Genomic DNA, 13958 nt, shown 5'->3' on the forward strand with positions numbered 1-13958 from the left:
CAGAAAAAGATGCTACATTTGTCTGATAAATAAAGGTATAAAACAGTAACAAATATGCGATTTATGCGAGAGAAATGTATGTATTGAACATTCGATTAGTCGATTACAGAACTAATTTGTGCTAATTGAAAAAATTAATCATTATGTAACACGCAATTATTATTTTCTAAAAATAATAACATACCTTAAACAAATATTTTTACTATTAAAATTACTCTTATTTAATAACACAAATACAACCAGCTGGCCTACCGGACCCAGGTTGCTCAGGTACACAGATAAAATGCATTGCCCCGATAAGCGCAAAACGCAGTGAATAGTGAATTGTGGTTTATGGTTTTTAAAATACCATCATACCATGGCTTAGATTTATTACCCCTCGGGATTATATTTAAAGATGTATAAGTACTGAAGGCTACAATGTAGGAAATGATGGTATTTAAAATACGAAAATTTCTGTGACAGAACACTATTAGTGGACCTCTTACCTCTATTTTTGTTTGTGACCAAAATCACCAACATGAAGTATCAAAAATTACTACTAGTATAACTCAACTAATAACTACTGAAAAAAAGTGAAATAAAAAAATGTCTGTGTATCTGCGCCATTAATTTTGTATCTAGATACAGATATTTTGTGCTTAAATTCGATTTTATCTAGATACAGATACTAGATACCCAAAAATGTATCTAGATGCTTTATTTAGATACAAGTGTCTAGATACTGCCCAACACTGTATACATATTTACATGCAGTCCCCTCTGTCGACAAACTTGCCCCCCCTGAATAAGTTTTCTAGCTACGGGGCTGGGGCGCAGTGCCAAAAGGGGCGCAGACCGTAACGTAACCGATATATTTTTTAAAATGTACAAACGAGTAAGTACATATTTATATTGATTTTTAAATTTGGTGTATGAGGGCGCTTACTATAAACTGCGGGGGGGGGGGGCGCAGTGGAAGTTAGCTACGCCACTGAGCGCGAGGTCTAGAAGTGGCTTTGCAACCGTGGTTAATATACTATTTTTTTCACTAGTAGAAACCATAAGACAATAAATTGAAAAAATAAACGTTCAATTTTTTGACGCAACATGATTTTGTTTTGATTTCTAATCAAACTTGATCCAAATCTTCAACACAAAGAAAACCGTTTACACTTGTCGCTGAATGAATCATTTTATCTTCCACCGTCTACCAACTACCACGCGTATACTCAAGTAATGTTAGTAGCACAAATTTATTCATTTTTTAAGAAATAATCACATTAAGTATTACGTACATAACCTCAATCTTCTTTTTGAACACGTGGTCCCAAAAGTTGAATTTACTACCTCTAAATAAGTCGACATTTGCATGCTTCATGGCTGCTAGTGAAAAAAAGTATGTGTCCACCTCCACATACCTGTTTGCCTTCGGTCAAAATTTTACGTTGATGGCATCTAAAAGTTCATTTCGGACAGTTTTAGAGTCTAATTCAACCGTAAAATCAATCAGACGTCGAAATATACCTGGATTTTGTGGTTCCCTACTTTCGTCATGTCCACGTAGAGTAAGTTCAAACATAAGGTGACCAACCGTACTGTTTTTTCCAGAACAGTACTGTTTTTTCGGACTTCAGTTCTGGGTAAAATTTTTCGTTGTCAAAACCTGTAAATGTTCTGGTTTTTGTAAAGTGTTCTGATAGGACAGATGGAACACACACTGCAAGAGTAATATATTTTATTTTATATAAATATTGATCCGGGTATTAAATTTTAAAAACTGCTGAAAACTCCAACAGTTCACATTTTAAATTTTAACTGTTGTGAATTTTTATCAGTTAACGGCTTAACGGCTTGTTGCTCGTTGTCTTTGTCTCATTTAGTTATGTGTCTAATTAATTTATATATATTGTTTATTCACTAAGGTTGTGAATTGTCAAAGTGTCGTTAGTTGGTCGCATTGACAAAAAACTAATAGGAATTTTGAAAATCTATTTTGGTTGCAATGCGTTAACACCTTATGATTGAATTTGATTGTGGCATACATAACCTTAAAGTAAATAGTAACTAGATTTTATGTACAGTATGAAAAAAATTATACAAATGCTGGTACATACACCCAAGAAATTTTGAAAAATTTTGACACTGACAATTCACAACGTTAGTGAATGTACTTTATATTATATATGATGTGCAATGGGAAATGCCATGTATCATTAGGATTACCTAATCAATAAATCTGTTTTTGAATTTCACGTGTTCTGGTTTTTGATTTTTAATAATTGGTCACCTTATTCAAACACTCCACAAAAATGTATGCACATTATCAATAGGCGTAATATATGGCGATTTTTGTCGACCCTTGCGTTATGTGCCCGAATAGTATTAATATAGGCGGTGTTTAGTTATTTCCGAATGTCCGTATTACTGAGGAAGTTATCCAAGAATATTAATCATACCAGTTTTACGTCTATCTCGCGCAGCATGAAAATTAAAATCTGCGATTGAGTTACTCCTACCGAGCACTCTCAGAATGAGACCGCAGTCCAATTGAATGAAATGGCTAAGACGTGTGGTTTCCATGGCAACGGTGTAAACAAAACGTTTAAATCAGCTATAATTCGGTCTCTGTGCCCGGCTTTTATCAGCAATAACATATCCAAGACACATATAGCGACGAAATTCCGGAATCTCGCCGATAACGTATGAGGTGGCGGCGTACTTGGGTGCCAAGCTTTGGGTCGACTAGTATCGCTGATATCAGAAACACGTCTGGTCGACCAAGCTTATGCGGCGACCTTCACGCCGCCGGGGGTGGCGCCTTCGGTCCGGAGCGGCGGTCGCTCGGGCGCCAGCTCCCTCTCCGGGGGGAGGAGCGCCGGGGTGCTCTGAAGTCGGAGACACGGAATTCAGGTGGTGAGCCTCCGCGAAATCACGAGAATAAAGAAATAAAACGGCAAGAGATTCTTTACAATAAATAGGGTTTATTGCCTGCCACCAGCTACACAGTCTAAAATAATAATCAGTCAATTTATTTTACTTAATAAATCAAGAATTGCAAAACTGAATACTTTGAAATACAGTGGACGCCGCTTGATGTGATCACTTTGGGACTCAGACAAATTGATCACACTAACCGACTGATAATAATAAGCGAAAACCACCAGCAGAGACAGTAAAACCTCGAAACAAAATAAAATCGTTCACACGTACTGCTTATTATGCTGTAGATGAAGGTACATAAACGTTAGAATTTATTTTAAATTTTGGTTACCATTCTGAGAAAGGAACATTCGATTTCCTTTGGCTGAGAAATTTTTAAGGTTACCGCGACCTTACGCTGATTCATCCATGATGGGAGCGATCATACTGGCTTAAGATCTCCAACTGCTTTGATAATATGCAAAGTGTTTAATCACACCGATAATAAGCTGAGATCTAGTTATTTCGAAGTGCTCATTTTTACGTAAGTCCTCTAATTTAAAACAGAAAAAATTCGTTTGTTCAAAAGACGAAAACGCACTGTTTACGTAAAACTGTCACTGATTGTGGTTGTACAAAGTGATTAGTATAAGCGAATGTACTTTTTGAAAGCAATGAATATTCATTAGAACACAATACCAGTTTCAGTCGTCTCACTTCTCCAAAAAAGCAATTCCCGTTTGTAAAAGAATTGCGAGATTGATCACAATATGCGAAATATTGATCACAATAAACGGAAAAACTGTAATGCATTAGTATTGCGTGGGACCGTTCCAAGCCATTTTGATCACACTAAGCGGTTGATAACATTAACCGTGATCATATTAAGCGGCGTCTACTGTATTGCAGACTTTTTAAAGTTATTGTAAGCATGGTTTAAACTGTTAATCAAAATATATCTATTTATTCCCCCCAAAAAATTGATGACGTCATTTCAAAATTTTGCCAAATAAATTCTGCTCAAAATATGCAAAATATGATGAGTTTTTGATTTATCATTCATATTTTTACTTCCCGAGCGTAAGCGAAATATTGTAATCGAGTCCGTCGGCCGACTGTCTACTTTTACATTTTCTCGACCTTTCATGAACCCAAGAGCACTGAATATAAAAAACAAAACTAAAGTATGATTCATTAATGAATGCATAAAAAAGTCTCTCCCGGAAACTTATCAGCGGAGTGACCATCGCCGTCGCGCCCAGACATATAAACAATTCATCCAAATATGTAAACAAGCGTGATCTGGATGTTGTAGCAAAGTAAAGTGTGTTACATCACTGAACGTTGAACAAAAACGTGATCTAGGGTTACTTATACACAACTTCCCTCGCCGTTCAAATACAGAGTTTAGCTTTGTCGAAATAATGCCAACGTGGTTGGCGAAACGCGTCGACAAATATTCTGTTTTTTCGGTATTGTGGCAGTAAACGTTCTATAAAATACAAAATGTTCGAAAAATTATAAAATTTAATTTTGCGAATTTTATTTTTATTTCCTGAGCGTAAGCAAAGAAAGTATTGTAATGGAGTCTATCGGAAGGCGACTAACTACGTTTATGTTTTCGCGACATTTCATCAACTATAGGGTATGTTTCCTGGTTCAGTCTGTGTGCCGTCTGTTCAGATTTTTATTAGACAGATAATCTCGATTGTATTTTATATGTATGTTAGGAACATCGTGTAGAAATTTTATAAAACAGCATACTCTTGTATTTGTTTTACTGAATACAAATTCGCAAAATCAATTTTGTTTAATTTTTCAAAGAAGCGGGATTTGTGGCACTACACTTCGGGAGAAATTTTTAAATATTATTACACAAATAAATACTACTGCATGTTGGATATATGATTATTACTCATACATACGTACCGAAAAGATTGATATAAATGAAACACAAACATGTGCTGTGTAACACTGTATTTACTTGTTGTTGACGGTTCGGAGTCTATGTACAAAGTGGTTAAATTCGGAAGCGGTACATACACAGGTAGAAGAGAAATTTGGGGACGCTTGTTGACAAGGGTTGCGGTTGGTGGGTAAAACCGAAACCCGAACACTGCACATACTGTACATAGTGCAATTACACTACGAAATTTTAAAATACATTTTACTCCTATTACTTACGCAAAAATTGTCGCATATGAATATTTCTTCCAGACGTTTTTAATAGTTCTCGTAATTGCAATAATTCCGCAAGATGTGGTTCCGACATTCAACTTTTTCCACAAAGATGTTTGGACCGTATGGTTTAATGTCTCGAATTTTTTTATAAACACTACTGTCACCATCACCTACAATTTTTGCATAAATTAAACCATGCATTTCTACTAATTTTTGGAATCCCCCTAAGACAATACTACTCTCCATTGCTGTAAAGGCCTTGTTCCAATTTTTGAAACATTTATGAGGTTTATCCTTATTTTATTTTTTTTACGTGTGCATGTGAGGTAGTGTTTATTTTTTACTCCCACATATAAAATTTTCCTGGTTCTAGCACCTATAATGTATGCGACTCCTAAAAGAGCGTTGTAATTATTTCTATACGATTGCTTGCTCCACGCTCCATCCGCGACTACCAAAATACTTGCTCTTACTGTCAAAGAAAATTAACAAAATTTCAAATTTTGTTTATCTTCTTTGGTATTGTTATTTATCTCTTTCATCTTTTCTCCTAAATAAATTTTGAGGAAGATCCGTCCCATGCGGTCGGTCAGCCTACTTGGCTAGTGATTGACAGCTCTTCAACTCTTCCCATAGTACTTGCATTGTGGGTTGCCTAATTTAGAAAATGGATATACGGACACACTATAGAGATTATTCAGTAGGGACAACTCGTGTCGGCGCCTTTGATCATTCAATTTACTACACTTTGTGCAAATGAATTTTTGGAAAAGAATTAAAAATAATGTAATAACAATAACATTTTGTAACTAGCTGATCTTAGAAACCACACAGTCTATTATAATAAATAATGAATTAAGCACCCTATAACAGAGATGTCGTATTGAAAATTCAGATTATGATTTTACGTTTCATTAATGATGGTTGTAAATGGTTGTAAAATTCAACGTTATTAGAAAACGCTAATGTACATTTAATTTTTTCACAAAAAAAATTAAATAGTAAACAATGGTTCCATCAAAACATGAAAAGTACACTTAACTGCAATAATTACACCGGAAGATCAGCCTTAAACCATCAAAACCAATACAACTAAATTGCCAAATTTCAAATATTTCACATTAAACTCACTAAATAACCAAAGTACTGCAATTCAATGTTCCAATGTGTAAGAAAGAGAAGTACCTTGCGTTGCGCGTCCTCATGCGGTCACAAGACAAACGACCACCCATGAAAACGGGTCAGTAAAAATAGCGAGTTGTCCCTACTGAATGATCTCTGTACTGTGATACGGACTCGTTCCGACGGAGCCTTAATATAAACGGTTTTCATACATCAATCATGCATTAATGTCATTAATAAATGATTACCAGAAAAACAAATTTAAATACTTGGCCCTCAAAGGCTCGTGGAACACACGTCCATAAAATGTTTTTGCGAGTATTCGTGTTGCTCCGTCTCAACTGGCGTCTCGGCTCCGCATTTCCACTCATACTCGTAACGTAAAATGCGTAAACATACATTTTCCGACCATGAATCCTAATCCTAAATAACTATTTCGGCATTTTAAATTTTAATGACAGAAATCAGAAATGTTTAACTTGAAAATATGATTATATGTGGCAAACTAGCTTCAAGCAAGTGAACGGCAATCTCATGCACTGACACAAACTGTTTTATTGACGAACCAGTTTATCCAACGTGAAGAAAAGTTTTCATGACTCACTTTTGTCTAAAAACATCCTGAATGGTTTATGTTGCTTTATTTATAACATTCATCCAGTACGTTTAAATCTTTATACAAATGCCCTTATAACTTACTCTATGTTACATTGATTTTATTAACACTGCCAAATTTTTTTTTAATTTGTTAATATCTATATTTTTAAGAACTTGTAACACTTGCTGAAATTATGTTTGTGCAAGGCTTTTTGTTCTCTATAATATTAATAATAAATTATCTTAAAGGCACTTCTATATTAAAGGCTCAATTGAATCAAATAATATTTTAACAACTCCACCTGCCATTTTACTTCCATAGTGACCTTTCCAAAACTGAGTATCTCTACCTTCATGTTGAAAAACTATACTTCTTACTCCTGAGGGATAATTTTTTACAACCATTTCAACCTAAACAGATAAAAATGTATTAAAAGCGACCAACTATTGAATTAACAAACTTTTATCCATGTAGAACCAGCCCATTGCTCCACACTTTTTGAGGCATGCTCAATATGCAAAGGTTCTTCTCCATAAAACTCACTTTGATCGTCTTCAAAAACATCCTCCAACTCATCTCCAATTAACTCTGAATTCACTTCTGTGTCATGCGCTTCTTGTACTGGTTTCGAGTTTTCTGTTTTCTTTCCAAAAAGTTTACACCATAAATTATAAATACAACCACAATCAAACCTTGCAGCCATCCACTCACTTAAATAAATATGAGGTTTAAATTTATCAAGAATGAGTTGAATAAGCCTATTATTTTCGAGTGAAATTTCTTGTAATTTATTGCATTCATAGTATGATGTTGCAAAACAGCTAGTCCTGCCATTAAATTCTGGAACATCAATAGGAAGTGGGTCAGCCCCACAAGGAGGATCTTCTATTCGGAACTGATCTCCATAATTAACAACAATTGTCCAACTGTCATACCCATTTTCACCATTACCATTTTTGATGAGATTTATATCAAAATAATTGGTTGCGAAAAAGCAGTAATAGACATACCATGGTAACTTCTTTGGTTTTTTACCACATTTCCTCTGGTAAATATTTGCCCAAAAAGTATCAGATTTGATGATGTTGCACCATTTCTTGCAAACTTCTGAAACGTGTAATAATTCTGTAGGATCTACGTAACTGAGGATCATTGTTATCACTTCTTCGGGAAAATAGACATAATTTAAATAAAGGCCATTATTTGTTTCTTCTGTGAATGATTGTAAAAATTTGAATGTTTCCACTGGTTCATATTCTTTTTTTGGTGTTGGTTTGTTGGATAATGTGGTTGTCATTTTTCTAATGTTTATGTTTCCCATTAATTTTTCTTTATCAACTTAATCTTAAAAACTTGTTCTCTTGCCTAAAAAATATTATCTTCCAATTTGTGGTAACTACTTTGCGTAAAACACTTAGAGCAACTGACACTTACTTCACGTGAAACATTTATTATATATAAGTATATAAAAAATGCTTCATGGAAAATTTAAATGCATCATTGCATATTTAAAGGTTAGTTCAGGGGTTCTGGGGTTGATTCATTGGGTGAATAGTGTTTATAGAGGGAGCCAGTAACAAATGTCACTTGTACAAGTTCACGTGTTATTGACACCCTGCTGCAAGCTGCAAAAAGAAGTTTAGATGTACAGTGGCGACCGCAGAAAACTGGATCACTAACTTCCAAATTTTAAAACTTTTATTAGAGTTTAATTCATGTTTTGTTTGACAAATTAAACAATTTTTCAAACTCGAAATCACTGTCCCGTTTTTCATATCGGGGGCGTACATTTAAACTGCTATTGTATTAAAAAATAAATAAAAACTAGGCAAAGTGGTCCAGTTTTCTACGACCGCGCTGTACATGATTTTTCGCTTCTATGATTTGTCGTGTTCTGTGAATCTGTGATTTGTCGCTGTGATTCGTCGTCTATGAACATCTATGAAAAAGTGAAGAACGGCAATACACCCTGTTTAAGTTGTTGAAATGTCGATTACTGAAATCAAAGATCTAGAACAAGAAATTATAAAGTTAGAAGATATTCTCCGCACCAAAAAAGCATTACTTCACCAACTTAAAACAAATGTTAGGTTATGTATGTCTAAATTTTTTTATACAAATATTTGTTTACAGAATGAATGGAAATGCCCATATTCTGATTATTTATCTACACAAGAAGTAGTTAAATATAGTCGGCAGATGATAATGCCGCAAGTTTCAAAGCTAGGCCAAGTGATTCTCAAGAAAAGTAGAATTTTAATTATTGGGGCAGGTGGTCTCGGCTGTCCAGCCTCATTGTACCTTGCATCAGCTGGTGTTGGTAACTGGACTTGAAATCAATGAAGCTTATTTTCTAAGATTTTGATATTTGTAGGGGAAATTCATATTGCTGATTATGATGATGTAGAATTATCAAATCTGCACAGACAAGTATTACATTTTGAGGAAGATGTGGGGCGACCCAAGGTTGATTCGGTGTACAATAAATTGAACAGGTAAATTTCATATGGTATTACTGTGTTCAAATAACCTGTAAATAAGTATGTGCCTTGTGGAATATATACTTTCAAATATTAACATTTTCAGCTTAAACAGTAATATATTAGTAGTGCCACTGCACATTCACGCTTCCGCTTCAATTGTTGAAATTATACAAAAATATAAATACAATGTAATTCTTGACTGCAGTGATAATGCTCCTACTCGATATCTATTAAATGATGTTTGTGTTTTTCACAACATTCCTCTGGTATCAGGTAGTGCGTTACAAATGGAGGGTCAATTAACAGTGTATCATTACAAGAACGGACCTTGCTATCGTTGTTTATTCCCAATACCACCACCAACTCATACTGTAACTAACTGTGGAGATGGTGGAGTTCTCGGACCCGTGGCTGGAATCATTGGAGTATTGCAAGCTTTGGAAGCTATAAAAATTATTTTAAACGTCGATGGAGTGTTATCTGGAAGGATGTTATTGTTTGATGGAGTAGAAACAACTTTTCGTAATGTGAGATTACGTCAAAAGATGACTAATTGTGATGTCTGTGGTGAAAATCCAACAATTACTTCACCTGTTGATTATGAGCATTTTTGTGGTTCCAAGGCAAATGATAAAGTATGCATTATATATTATATTAATATGAACGAGAAACAAATGTAACGTTTTAGGTTATTGATGTGGATATTCTTGAACATGCAAATAATATAGACATACAGAAGCTGCCACATATTTTAAAAGAAAAATATGTTGTTATAGATGTACGACCTGAATTGGAGTATTCTATGTGTAATATACCAGGGACTATCAATTTGCCTTATTCTATAATCACAACTGATAAGGGTATAGCAAATTTGCAAGAATTGATTAAGAAAGATCCTGATACATATAGACATGGTAATAATTGTTTATTGAATTTTGTTAATTTTTATTGCATCATTATTTTGACTTTTTTTTAGTGTATATGTTGTGCAGACGAGGAAATGACTCTCAGAGATCTGTTGATTTTTTACAAAAGAATTTCCCAGATACGTCTGTGAAGTTTTTTAATGTTAAAGGTGGCCTTTATGCATACTCCAAAGAGATTGACCCTTTGTTTCCTGTTTATTGATGTGACAATTTTATGCTTCTGGTAAAACATTTTATTGTTAAAATGTATTTTTAATGACTTTTCCCAAACGTGTATATTCATCTCTCCATCATGGTAATATTATGTTCTCTGGTAATATTGTCAATATTTTACAATGTTGCAAGTATTAGTTTCTAAGTTTTTGCTTTTATTAATGTGAATATTTTTAAATTATTGCCCCGAATGTGCTGTTGGAAGAGAGCAAATTTTGTAATCAGTAAATGTAGTTTAAAACCACCTATTTTCGAGGAAGTCGATATACATTCACAGGTATCCAGAAATTTACGCTATTCACGTTGCCTGTCACCAAATTTTCATGATCCACAGTAGAATTTTCTAGAATTTTCTGATCGAAGGTTATGTCGACAGAACTTCCCTCACCTCTAAAATACAAAAAACATCCAGCTTTTTCAGAAAATTGAAAAAGTTGATTTTGCGAATTTTATTATTTTTACTTCCCGAGCGTAAGCGAAGGAGGTATTGTAATCGAGTCCGTCGGCCGACTCTCTACTTTTAAGTTTTCTCAACCTTTCGTGACCCCTAGAGTCTTCGGTCTCCCGCTTCCGTCTGTCTGTCGTCCCGATTTTTATTAGACAGACAATCTCCGAAAGTACTGGGTCGATTGTTGTCAAATTTTGTACTTATATTAGGAATATCATTTAGATGGTAAAACGCTAACCAAAATTTGTCTAAACATCTTCACCAATAATGTGATGACGTCACTTCAAAATGATACATAGTAAATGAGTTTTAAATTGTATGAAATCATAGTCCTAAACATGTGGTTTATGATTCCGTATTGAGTTTTTACCCGGAACGTCCAAATTTTTGAAAAAAAAAACACAATTATAAAGCAACATTTTGCAAGTTAATTTTAAATCTGGTAAGCCGAATGCTTTGAAATCTTCCAGATATTTTAAACTTATGATAAGCATGATAAATGTTTAATCAAAATATATTTACTTACCTCCTCCAAAAAATTGATGACGTCAGCTCAAAATTTTGCCGAATTAATCTTGTCTAAATTGTACAAAATATGATGAGTCTCACCTTGTAATTTATCATTCCTTTCATATTTTTTGGATTTGCATATACAGGGTAACTCAAAAAATATAATGAATGCGTTAATTTATTTTAATTTAATTTAATCAGGAACTACAAACCCGAATGCTTTGAAATCTTGGAAATAATTTTAAAGTTATAAAAATCATGGTAAATTTTTGATCAAAATGTATCTGTTTATCAACCCCCAAAAATTGATGACGTGATCTCAAAATTTTGCCGAATATATCCTGTCTAAAATGTGCAAACTATGATCAGTCAATACTTGTAATTGATCACTGCATTGGTATTTTTTAGATTTGCTTATGCAGGGTGACTCAAAAAAATTAATCATATTTTATTTACTTAATCAGGAACTGCAAAACCGAATGCTTTGAAATATTGGAGATGTTTTAAAGTTATCAAGCGCATGGTAAATTTTTAATTAAAACGTATTTGCTTATCCCCCCAAAAAATTGATCACGTCACTTCAAAATTTGGCCGCATAAATCCCATCTTAAATGTACAAAAAATTTATATATTTATCAGCCCCAAAAAAATGATGACGTTATCTCAAAATTTTGCCGAATAAATCCTCATATTTTTTGGATTTGCTTATACAGGATACTCAAAAAAATTAATGATTGCGTGAATTTATTTTATTGAATAAATCAAGAATTGCGAAACTGAATACTTTGCAATCTTGCAGACGTTTTAAAGTTATTGTAGGCATGGTAATTTTTTAATCAAAATGTATCTGTTTGTCCCCCAAAAAAATTGATGACGTCATCTGAAAATTTTGCCGAATACATTCTACCAAAAATGTGCAAGATATGATGAGTTTTTACTTGTGATTTATAATTGCGTTCATATTTTTTAGATTGTTTATATAAGTAGCTCAAAAAAATTAATGAATTAGTCAATTTATTTTCTTGATTACATCAGAAACTGTTCACTCTATTTTCCCACAAAATTTTGGGAATACAGTACTGTTATTTTTAGTATTCAAGCCAAGTCCGTGCAAAAATGTTGATCACGTCGTCACAAAATTGTGTAAATAATATTAATAATAATAATAATAATGTTTATTTCCAACGGGTAAGCACCCAATTACAGGAAACAAAAAGAAAAACAATGTAGGCATAATGGTACAAACTGTAACACTAAGAATAAGGAAAAAAAATGCAATGCTGAATTTATAATAAAGAGGCCAGAATATAAATAAAACAATACTCCCCAATTCTCTAAATAAGAAATTAAAGCATTTAATATGTAACTAAAAGGATCATTATTAATGTCACATAAATCACTAATTAAGTTAAAATTACTACACATTAAAACAAGTGGTGATCTATTCATAACATTTGTTCTGCTAGTACTATAATAGAACGTATGGTAACTTCGAGCATTTAACCGAGGAACTAAGAATACAATTTTATTGAACAGATAAGTACAGTCAGTTATATTATTAATTAAGCTGTGAATAAGTTTTACACCTAAAATTACCCGTCTAGTACTAAGTAACTTGCAGTTAAATTTGCTTAGTAAAACGCCATGATTATATCCGCGAGGAGGTTAAGTCCCATCAACTAGAAATACTACAAATTTGAGAAACGCGTTGAACTGACTCCAGTAATTGAATGTAAATAGAATATATAGGAAACCAGATAACAGCGGCATACTGAAGTCTAGAACGTATAAATGAGTAATACAACGTAAGCAACGATTGAACGTTCGAGAACAGTTTCTATAAATAAACCCAAACATATTATACGCTCTAGTCGTACACTCCACAATAATATGATTTTTGAAGAAAAATTTACTATCAAAAACAACGCCTAAGTCCTTATACGCATCCTGTCTAACCAAATTAAATTCTTCAATAGACTATTCATAAACTATGTTGGTTAGTTTTCTGAAATAAGTAATAATAAAACACTTGTCTTTGTTTAAGAATAACCGGTTTTTTATGGTCCACGAAGTTAACAGATCCAAATTGTGCTGCAAGATTTCACAATCTCGAAGGGTACTAATAGATAAGAAAACTTTGAGATTGTAAAGTAAAACTGACTCGAAAATTTCGACCAATTTTTTGTAATTCAAATGGCGTCTTCTTAATTTTGTAGCAGCATGCACACCAGCATTTTCTTGTAATTCAACCAATTGATAAAAAAAAGAGTACGTCGACGTAGGGACGCACGGATGATGAAGTTTTAACTCTGCGTCGTCAATTTATATAAATTAAACACGTATACGCGGCGAAGTCATTAATTTTCTCTTGAAAAATAATAAAAACCAAAAATATGTCGCATTTGTATTTTTTGACAAAATGATGATTAATGATGATAGTTGGGTTAATTAAAGTAAATGTTGTCAATTGTTGTTTATTATAAAATATACTTTTTTTTATTTATTTATCATAGGTATAGAAATATCATAATTAATGATTATAATAATATTGTATAAAAAAAAAATAAAGTACAATG

At 33.3% G+C, this 13958-nt stretch overlaps 2 protein-coding genes across 5 annotated transcripts; one reads left to right on the forward strand and one right to left on the reverse strand.

The window, feature by feature from the left end:
- Positions 1–1216: 1216 nt before the first annotated feature.
- On the reverse strand, positions 1217–8347 carry LOC135126619 (F-box only protein 6-like). 3 transcript variants are annotated; one of them, XR_010280096.1, is made up of 4 exons: positions 7263–8345; positions 5086–7212; positions 1507–1699; positions 1217–1437 (listed from the first exon to the last, which is right to left on the reverse strand). XR_010280096.1 is itself a non-coding variant. In XM_064052660.1 (3 exons), the coding sequence occupies exons 1-3, from the start codon at positions 8121–8123 to the stop codon at positions 7057–7059; spliced, it is 933 nt and encodes a 310-aa protein (XP_063908730.1). In that variant the 5' UTR covers positions 8124–8347; the 3' UTR covers positions 6829–7056. The 3 variants fall into 3 exon arrangements, 2 of the variants coding, with proteins under 2 accessions (XP_063908730.1, XP_063908729.1); XM_064052660.1 differs by lacking the exons at positions 1217–1437; positions 1507–1699 and having other exon boundaries at positions 6829–7212; positions 7263–7728; positions 7813–8347; XM_064052659.1 differs by lacking the exons at positions 1217–1437; positions 1507–1699 and having other exon boundaries at positions 6829–7212; positions 7263–8167; positions 8237–8345.
- A 361-nt stretch (positions 8348–8708) lies between these two features.
- LOC135126618 (adenylyltransferase and sulfurtransferase MOCS3) lies at positions 8709–10434 on the forward strand. 2 transcript variants are annotated; one of them, XM_064052656.1, is made up of 6 exons: positions 8709–8887; positions 8936–9122; positions 9177–9297; positions 9389–9920; positions 9974–10199; positions 10262–10434. In XM_064052656.1, the coding sequence occupies exons 1-6, from the start codon at positions 8789–8791 to the stop codon at positions 10411–10413; spliced, it is 1317 nt and encodes a 438-aa protein (XP_063908726.1). In that variant the 5' UTR covers positions 8709–8788; the 3' UTR covers positions 10414–10434. The 2 variants fall into 2 exon arrangements, with proteins under 2 accessions (XP_063908726.1, XP_063908727.1); XM_064052657.1 differs by having other exon boundaries at positions 8710–8887; positions 9491–9920.
- The last annotated feature ends 3524 nt before the right edge of the window (positions 10435–13958 follow it).

Source organism: Zophobas morio, unplaced genomic scaffold, assembly GCF_036711695.1.
Source record: "Zophobas morio isolate AGI-343-1 ecotype UQ-CSIRO unplaced genomic scaffold, CSIRO_AGI_Zmor_V1 ptg000011l, whole genome shotgun sequence".
Classification (NCBI taxonomy): Eukaryota; Metazoa; Arthropoda; class Insecta; order Coleoptera; family Tenebrionidae; genus Zophobas; species Zophobas morio.

Coding starts and splice junctions, on each gene's coding strand:
- LOC135126619 (XM_064052659.1), bottom strand. CDS start 8,123: ATGGGAAACATAAACATTAGAAAAATGACAACCACATTATCCAACAAA. Junction 7,213..7,262: donor CTGGTTCTACATGGATAAAA/GTTTGTTAATTC, acceptor TTATCTGTTTAG/GTTGAAATGGTTGTAAAAAA.
- LOC135126618 (XM_064052656.1), top strand. CDS start 8,789: ATGTCGATTACTGAAATCAAAGATCTAGAACAAGAAATTATAAAGTTA. Junction 9,298..9,388: donor GTGTACAATAAATTGAACAG/GTAAATTTCATA, acceptor TAACATTTTCAG/CTTAAACAGTAATATATTAG. Junction 9,921..9,973: donor GTTCCAAGGCAAATGATAAA/GTATGCATTATA, acceptor GTAACGTTTTAG/GTTATTGATGTGGATATTCT.